Source organism: Suncus etruscus, chromosome 18 (assembly GCF_024139225.1).
Source record: "Suncus etruscus isolate mSunEtr1 chromosome 18, mSunEtr1.pri.cur, whole genome shotgun sequence".
NCBI lineage: Eukaryota > Metazoa > Chordata > Mammalia > Eulipotyphla > Soricidae > Suncus > Suncus etruscus.
The window spans coordinates 32,424,084-32,434,157 of record NC_064865.1 but is presented as its reverse complement, the minus strand read 5'-3'; the positions used below and the strand labels follow the sequence as shown (position 1 = coordinate 32,434,157).

General features: G+C 35.1%; 1 protein-coding gene across 1 annotated transcript; it reads left to right on the top strand.

The window, feature by feature from the left end:
* Positions 1-2,024: 2,024 nt before the first annotated feature.
* LOC125995764 (olfactory receptor 2G3-like) lies at positions 2,025-2,966 on the top strand. Its single transcript, XM_049764761.1, has one exon. The coding sequence runs from the start codon at positions 2,025-2,027 to the stop codon at positions 2,964-2,966; it is 942 nt and encodes a 313-aa protein (XP_049620718.1).
* Positions 2,967-10,074: the final 7,108 nt, after the last annotated feature.

Sequence of the window (10,074 nt, the reverse complement as noted above, 5' to 3'; positions counted from 1 at the left end):
GTAATTACTGAGCCCAAAGCCATGAGTAACCCCGGATGTGGTCCCAAAACAAAAACAAACAGAAAAAGAAGAGATAACTTTCTTATGCCAAAGAGATAGTACAGACTTTATGAAACTTACCTCATTTGATCCCTAGAACTGCGTATGCCCCACAAACCTTTCAGGAAGTGATTTCTAAACTCAGAGCCATGAAAAACTGCAAGAATCCTCAGGTGAGACTCCAAGTGTCCACCCAAATAATAAAGTAAAACCTTTCTATTTAAGGACACAGTCTGCTCTATGAAATATTTATTTAGCCAATTGACAAAACACTACAATTATTCAGAATTTATGTATAGTGTTATAAATAGACAGAGTTTTTATCATATCTTGGAAGATGTTAATTTCATATATTATAGAGGAGTATATCTGATAAGCCTAAATTAAGAGGATTAACCATAAAAAGAAATAGGGTTTGAAGATCATTTGAAAAGACAAAACTTGACATGAACAGGAATTATATGATTAGATATAAAAGTAAATTTATAAAATTTGAAAGGGAAACAGATTTTGAATAAATAATGTAATGTTGCTGTTAGAAAATTTTATAATTTAAAAAATAAATTGTATCTGAAAATATTTATTCTCAGATAACTTTTATAATGATAAATATATTCAAATACTACAGACCAGAAAAGAGCATACCAATTAGAATCTGTTGCCTTACAGGGGTCCTCAAACTTTTTAAACAGGGGCCAGTTCACTGTCCCTCAGACCATTGGAGGGTCTGACTATAGTAAAAATAAAACTTATGAATAAATTCTTATGCACACTGCATATATTTTATTTTGCAATGAAGAAATGAAACAGATACAAATACAATATGTGGCCCGCAGGCCATAGTTTGAGGACCACTGTCTAGAATATGTATCTTAATTAACATTATTTTTTAAATATAAAATTATTGTAATTTGTTCAAAATGTATGCAAGACAAATACTTTCATCATCATATTTTAAATCAAGTTTGGATATCTATAGTATGGTGTATACAAATATATATATATATATATATATATATATATATATATGTTTTTTGTTTTGGTTTTTTGGGTCACACCCTGCATTACTCAGGGACTACTCCTGGATATCTGCTCAGAAATAGCTCCTGGCAGGCACGAGGGACTATATGGGACGCCAGGATTTGAACCAACCACCTTAGGTTTTGCGTGGGCTGCTTGCAAGGCAAATGCCACTGTGCTATCTCTCCAGCCCCTGGTGTATATATTTTTTTAAAAAATTTGATTTAAAGCTTTGCAACTTACAAAGTCAAAGTTAAGTTTTAAATGTACAATGATTCATACCACCAATAAGACAGTAATAGTCATTTGTAACTTAAAAGCTCTCTCTTTTAAGAATGTAATATATAAACCATGTTTACTTTAATATGTAAAAAGATTGAAAGAAAATTATTTACTCTGTGGATATTTCTGATGATCACATAGCATAATGATTATATGTCAGAGTGTATACTTAGCCTAAAGCATGAATTTCAATATGATATTGGAATGATCATATTTAAAGATTTAAAACTCTTTTTCATTTGATTTTGAGCTTCTCTCAATAGTGCTCAGAGTTTACTCCTAATTCTATGCCCAGGATAACTTCTAGTGAGGTTCAGTGGTCTTATGGAGTGCTGGGTATTGAATCTGGGTAGCCATATTCAAGACAAATACTAATTGCTGTACTATCACTCCACTCCCTACCTATTTCTCCTTTATTACTTTTACTACTGACAGCATACATAAAAGTTAAAGTAAGTTTGTGATTGGACAGCATATTATTTCTTTTCTAAAATCCTATGTTATTGAGAAGAGGGTGAGATTACAAAGAAAGAAGAGAGTGAGCTTACAAAAATAAATTAATATGTAAGGACAATAAGATCATTGACTTTTGTTTAGTCTATTTTATAAGCATAATTTGTTTCCCATCATCTAAAGTCTATATTTTCATGTGTTTTCTTTTTTTTTTTTTCATGAGTAGGAAAATGATGATGATTAACAGAAGTTTGCCAGGTGATTTCATATTGGTGGGTTTCTCTGACCAGCCACAGCTTGAGAAGATCCTCTTTGTGTCTGTGTTAATCTTCTACCTTCTGACACTAGTGGGAAACACAGCAATCATCCTTGTCTCCTGCCTGGATCCCATGCTTCACACGCCCATGTATTATTTTCTTACCAATCTTTCTTTTGTTGACTTATGTTTTACCACCAGCATTGTCCCACAGTTGTTGTGGAACCTCCATGGTCCAGACAAGACAATCTCTTCTCTAGGGTGTGCCGTTCAACTCTATGTGTCACTGGCACTGGGATCCACTGAGTGTGTACTCCTCGCTGTCATGGCATTTGATCGTTATGCTGCTGTTTGCCGACCACTTCACTATGTTACAGTTATGCATCCACAACTTTGCCAGTGTCTTGCAGGAATAGCATGGTTAAGTGGACTGGGAAATACCCTGATTCAAGGCACCATCACACTTAGATTGCCTCGTTGTGGAAACCGGAGAATATACCATTTTATTTGTGAGGTTCCTGCCATGATCAAGTTGGCCTGCGTAGACATTCATGCCAATGAAGTCCAACTCTTTATGGCATCCTTGGTACTTCTTCTTCTTCCTCTAGTACTCATCTTGATCTCATATGGCTTCATTGTACAAGCAGTAGTGAAGATAAGATCAGCTCAAGCCTGGCGTAAGGCTTTTGGAACATGTGGGTCCCACCTGTTGGTGGTATCTCTCTTCTATGGGACTATCACAGCTGTCTATATTCATCCAAATAGCTCCTATGCCCACAGTCAAGGAAAGTTCATAACCCTTTTGTATACTGTGGTTACTCCCACCTTTAATCCTCTCATTTACACTTTGAGAAATAAAGATGTTAAAGGTGCTTTGAAAAGACTGGTACTGAAGGATCATAGCAAATCAAAGTAAGGGTTCTAGTACAGTAAAAGGGCAGATCTGGTCTTTACAAAGGGGAAATGCGTTTTGCATTTGCACTATTGCAAAATAGTCTGATATATGTACTGAAAAGATAAAGGCACAAGTCACTTTTAAAATTCACAAGTTCCTGAAACTTGTTTTTTTTAATCTCTCTATTATACATGTTATTATCTGTTAGCCAATTGGTTTACTAATGAAGTCTAAAATATCATTGTTACCAGAATCTCTATAATTATTTTACCTCTCTGTTCTTTCTCTTACATGAACACTGGCTTTTCCTTATTAAAGAAAGTCAATCTATTGATTTTTTTTCTCAAATAAGTAGAGTGAGACTAGTTTGATTATAGTTTTTCATTATTATTTAGCAGATTATTCTAGAGGTTTTCTTAGGTATTACTTATCTAGATTTTGTGCCAACAAAAAATGGAGCCAAAAAGTGCACCTCGTTTATAATGGAAGCCTTAAACTCTGTCACTAATTTTCTTTCAGTTATTCTTTGTTATTCTGTACCTACATGTTTACATTGATATTTTTCTACCTATATTTAATTGCATCACCAGCATTAGTAGAATTTCCAAATGTTAGCTTTGAAAGTTATGTTATGATAGTTAAATGATTTTAATTTTATGTTTAAAATAAGAACTGTGATTTACCAAGTTTTTTCATAATAGTTTCATACATACAATGTTAACACCAATCCTTCCATCAGTGTCAACTTCCTTCTACCAATCTCCAAATACCCTCAGTTGCACGGTATGTCTCATCAATGAGCATGTTTTTAAGTTTGGTTATTATAGTCTGAGTCATCCATTACTTACTATCTGGTTTATATACATATAAATTTTACATATATATATAATTTATATATATATACCACATCTCTACAGAATTTGTGGCTGAATCCTCTCCTCTATTACTTTCCTTTAACCTATTATTTAATAGAATTTTATGCAGTTGCAAAGAATCACGAAATCATGCGATTTGCTGCAACTTTTATGGAACGGGAGGGGATCATGTTAAGTGAAGCAAGTTAGAAGAAAGGCAACTACTAGATGACCTTAATTTTGTGATATATAGAATGACAAGACAAGTTAATGCAAGGCATAAGGGAATATACCTAAATTGACATTGACTTTAGATTATAGAATGAAAGAAAAGAAAATAGGGTAGAAATTGAGGGGAGATTAATTGATTTTTTCAAGATACCATTAATGCCAGTTGAAAAATGACAGAGAACTTGAAATATTTATTTAGGGGAGAGAGAAAGACCAGTTTAAGTATTCTTTCTTTGAAGACTAATATTCAGGGTAGAGATCTCTTTAATATTATTCACTATTTTGATAGAATTATCCTTATATTGCCTGTAAATTGCATATATACGATAGACCAGCTTATTATTAGCTACTGCAAAATTGAAAATTATGCACTCATTTTAATAAATATCTTGGTAATTGGTTATTAAATATGATATTATCATAAAATTAAAAAACTGTGTCCATTTATATTTAGTTAAATGAGTGACCATTTTAATTCCTTATAAAAAACATTTCTCTGAGTTAAACTCAGCAAAGTTTATCTCTTACTGTGTTTTTGGTTTGGGTGTTTTTGTGGACCACACTGATGGTGCTCAGGGATCACTCCTGGCTTTGTGCTTGGAAATCACTTCTACTAGAACTTCAACAAACCCTGTGGGTTGTTGGAAACCTAATCTGGATTTGCCTCCTGCTGGGAAAACACTGTGCTCTGTGTCTCACAGCTCGAACTTTTGATTCAAATTTGTTGTTTATTTGTTTGTTTTAGGTCATACCAGTGGTGCTTAGAGGTTATTACTGAGTCTGCACTCAGAAATCAATCTTGATGGGCTTGGGGGACCAAATGGGATGCTGGGGCTCAAGCCTGGACATGCCAAATGCAACGCTAAGTGTCCTACCTTAGATTCTATTGTTCCAGTCCCTTTATGTGCTTCTAAAGCAAGTGAAGTGCTTTGACTTTGACCTATACAAGTGTATGTATATGAAGATGGGGGGAAGGTCAATAAGATAATTCAGGTATTAAATAGGACATTTAGATATTTTATTTATATACAAAATCTATTCCAACCTTACTATCAACACTGTTTACTAGATCTTTATTGCAATACCATTTAAAATTTTATTCATTTTACTTGTCACAAATTCTTCTACTTTTCAATTACTAGTGAGAAATCAAGTTTTTAATTTGGGTTTTAAACACTATCCATAGTTAAAGTACTCTGATATCAGACCATAAATTAAGTGGCCATTTTGTTGTTTTAAATCATACATATTACTGCTCGGAGGTTACTCCATGCTCTGTGATCAGAGATTACTCCAGACAATGCTCAGGGGACCATGTAGAGTGCCCAGGTTGAACTTAGGTTAGTAGCATGCAAGGCAAGCACTTTACCTACTGTTTAAGATCAGAGACCTTACCTGGCCATTATATTTTTATTTTTATTTAATTCCAAAATTGACTGACACTTTGCACAAGTCAATGATTCTATGTAATTAAATTTTTTCTTGTTTTGGGCTGAAGCAATAGCATAGCAGTAGGACATTTGCCTAGCAAGAGGCTACCTGGGATGGACCCAGGTTGGATCCCAAACATTTCATATGGTCTCTTGAGCCTGCCAGGAGTGACTTCTGAGCCAGGAGTAATCCCTGAGTGCACCAAGTGTGGCCCAAAACAAAAACAAAATTCTTATTTTAATTTTACACAGCATATAATCATTCTTCATGTTGTAAATTCAACATAAACTACACCATTAAGGTGACATTCTCAATAAAAATGAAAATATCTAATGTACAAAGATTCTCATAATGCTGACTCCTGTATCACATCTTTTAAAAGATATTTGAAATTCACTACTGGATGTTGAAACTTTAGTGAAATAAACCATATCACCAGTTAATTTTTCATTCTAGTAAAGTAGTTATCCTTTATGATAGATTTTTTTACAGTTTAGTTTTATTAAAACTTGGTGATTAGATAAGATTTTTATAGTTGAGTATTAGGCATACAATGCAGAAATCCCATCACCGTTGTTAACTTTCCTCCACTAATGTCCCCAGATTCCTTCCTCTATCTACCTACTCCACAGCCTGCCATCTGGAAATGAACAATTATAAATTTGGTTGTTACAGTTTGGGTCTCATAATTTTGTTATTGTTGACTGGGTTAGGATATTTAGCTCTATCATTTCTTGACACTACCGATGTACCTGAATCACCTTGATGCCTTCTCCACATTAATTCTATTATGTTTTTTTCCCTAACTCTCATTCAGTCTTTCTTTGTATATTATGGGGCCAGAGTATCTAGATATCCCCCCTTTTAAATCATAGCATTTCCTCATCCAGTTATTCCAAATACCACGTATAAGTGATATCATCCTGTGTTACTCCTTCTTGTATACTTTATTAAGGTATGATCTCAAGATCTTTGGTCCACTTTGAGTTGGTTGGGGGGTGGCGTTGGACCACACCCAAAGACACACAGGGGTTATTCCCAGCTTTGAGCTCAGAAATCGATCCTGGCTCAGGGGACCATATAGGACACCAGGGATTGAACCCAGGTCCTTCCTGGGTCAGCCACATGCAAATCAAACACCCTACCTCTGAGCTATTGCTCTGGAACCGACTTTGAGTTGATTTTATGTAAATTGTAAGATCTAGTTTAAGCTTTAAATTCTTATTTAACATGGTTATCCAATTCTCCCCCAAACTCCTTGTTCTTAATAAGAGACTGTCTTTATTTTGTTTCATGTTCTTGACTCTTCTGTCAAAAATTCACTGGCCATATATATGAGGGTTTGGCATTGGTTTTTCTATTGTGAACCACTAGTCAGAGAGTTAGTCCTTATTTCAATAACACATTATTTTAATTAATGCAGCTTTTTTTATTTTTTTGGATTTTTGGGTCACACCTGGCTGCGCTCAGGGTTTACTCCTGGCTCTACACTCAGAAATCTATCCTGGCAGGCTCAGGAGACCATATGGGATGCCGGGATTCGAAACACTCTCTTTCTGCATGCAAGGCAAACACCCTACCTCCATGCTATCTCTCCAGCCCCATTAATGCAGCTTTATAGTTTACCTTCAATTTAGATAATGAGATGCCTTCCAGTTTCTTTTTTAAATACGCATTTGGCTTCCCAGGGTCTATTATAACTCTATGCAAGTTTATTATTTAAGTTGGGAAATCTCTTATGATTCTTATATTATTTTCCTGCTAGTTAACACTATGTTTCTCGCTTTCTGCTTTAAGTAGTATGAATATCTTTGGTTTTTGCCATTTTTATTACTATGGTTTTGGTATTTTTCTGTTTGAATCTTTCTTCTTTGTGGGGGGAATCCTCGGGGATCAAACCCAGGTTTTCCTGACTGAGCCGCCTGCAAGGCAAACCCCATAACACTGCGCCATCGCTCTGGCCCGTTTGAGTCTCTTTAATGAGTACTTTTGGCCTCCTGAATCTGCCCATCTTCCTCCCTCCACATTGTGAGAAATGTAACTATCTTTTCTACCAGTCATTCTTTCTTTCCTTTTCCTTTTGTCCTCATCTTCAATATACCTACATTTCTGAGTTTATTCTTTTTGCCCTCATTTGCATTCTCTTCCTTTCTTTTTTCTTTACATTTAAGTGTAAATTTACATATTTAACATATAAATGCAAAAATGGAAGTAGAGTCTTACATTTTCTTTCTTTCTTTAATTTCTCTTTTCTTTTTCAGCTTTCTTATATCAGCTGCCTTGAATTTTGTCAAGTCATTTCTACTATTCTCAGTCTATGAGATTATGCTACTCGGAATTGCTAATGTGGTCTTAAGCTCCTCCAATTCCATTTCTATATAATATCTGATCCTCTTAAAATATTCTTCAAATTAGTTTAATTTCCATAGATTTATTAATAATATTTGTGGAAAATCATGGCTTAATTTCTGTCACCAATGTATTGATATTGATTTTAGTTAGGTCCTCTAGACCAAATTTAAGAGTTTTGATAGACTTGTGGACTTGCCTCGATTTCTGTCCTTATCTGTACTTCAGCTGTTTCCAACAGCTTAGTTTCCAACATTGTTCAAGTTTCTTGGATGTAAATAGTAGAGGGTTAAATTTTCAGTTACTTGAGAAATAATATATTAAATTCTTTATACTGAACAGCTACAGCCATATCTATTGTTAAAATTATTTCCACACCATGCTGTGTTGTTTATGACCAGGAAAATGTCAACAAGTCCCTCAATTGAGTTAATTGAGATTTAAGACAGTCTAATGTCTAATCAATTGACGTGCTACATCCCACTTGACCCAAATATAGGTGATCTGTATAGTCATATTTTGGGGCAGTTCAGTTGTGCTCGAGTTTAATCAGGTTGGGGCTTAGAGGATAGATGACATTAGATGATAGCAATTGCTATTTGAGGAGTGAGAAAAGACATGATACACAGGGCAGAAGTATGGTCACTCCAGACTTGTAGAGTTGTGTCTGCTTCATATTTCAAGGTAAAGAGGGACAAATTCAGGCTCTGCAGTCATCCACCAGGTTTAGCTGATAGGATATGAGATAGGGTCAATCCCTGCATAGGGGCAAGATCTAATGTGCAGAACAAAAGATATGGATCCCCCGGCTTGCAAGAGTCAGATTGGTTGAAATTTCTGGTCAGAGAGCTCATTTTTTTATTTAAAAATATTTTATTAAAACACATGATTTGTCAAGTTCATAGTATAGTCAGTCATTTCAGACATTAAATGTTCACACATAATCCCTTCACCAGTGTCCCAATTTCCTACCCACCACCCAAGCCTTCCCCTTTGCTGGCACAAATTTACTTTATATTGTTTGTTATAACACAAGGCAAATGAAATCATCAAAATTTAGATCAACAAGAGTACTATGTCTCCATGGTTTACTAAAGTTAGTGTCATGTATTTATTGGGCTGTGATTGGTGCTAGTTGAGCCTTCTGTATTACTGTTTAGGTTCACTGAGCTTGGTTGATATCTATGTAATTTTCACATCAGATTTCTTTTTTTTTATCATACTTCAATAGTAATTTAATGGAAGGAGATAGACTTCTCATCACTAGTCAGCAAGTTTTTTTAATATAATTTTTATTTTGATCATAGTGGCTTACATATTGTTGACAATAATATTTTAGGTACATATTTACATAAAATCAGGGGGGGATTCCCATCACCGATTTGTCCTCCCTACACCTCCGTTTTTGTCCTACCTCCCATATCCTCCTCCCTCACCCCTGGGGCTGCTAGAATATGTGGTCCCCTCTGTACCTAGCTTACTACTTAGTAGTCTTCACCTGTTTGGTCTTGGTGCCTCCCTTATTTCCCCCTCTAACTGGGAGGCAGGACTAGCTAGTTCAAATTATGTGGCTTTGTTTGAAGAAGAGAAAAGTAATAAACTGGGGTAAGAGTCTAATGCGCCAAAAATGGGTGGAATCTTTCTAGAGGCTCTCATCATTGGTTTGAGAGACGAAGGAGAAAAAGAAGGTAAAACACCCCAGCAGTACAAAAAGAAGTGTCAAATATCCAGTGAGGACTCCAACAATAATGATAAGCACCACAAAAAAAAAAAAAAACCAAAAAAAAAAAACCAACATGGTCTTGAGATAAGAAACATGGCAGAGCACATAAAGAAAGAAGAGAAAAAAAGTAAGTATAAATGGGGAGAGCTTCAATAACCACACCAAAACAAAGAAATCGACAAAAAGTAGATAGGTAAGTAAAAATAAAAAATAATAATAAATGAAGATAAAAAATAATATATAAAAAATAAAAAATGTTTTGTGCTTTTTGCTTTTTTTCCCCTCCTGCACTGGCACAGTAAATATTGGGGTCATTTGAAAAGGAATTCACTTGGCCTAAGAGCTATGGGGTTTCTCCACCCTTGGAGTATATTGTCATGGGATTAACTATAGACTTCGTTCAGGTTCATTTACTCTCCCGGTGGTGCTTTCTTGGTGTTTGGAAGACTTCTGCTCCGTCCTGGGTGATAAAATCAGACCTCTGTATCTAGAGATCTCAGTATCTGCACAGGACCAGGAGTGGGACTTATGATGAAGTCTT

What these genes read in the sequence shown, in the direction of transcription:
- LOC125995764 (XM_049764761.1), top strand. Translation starts at nt 2,025, where the DNA reads ATGATGATGATTAACAGAAGTTTGCCAGGTGATTTCATATTGGTGGGT.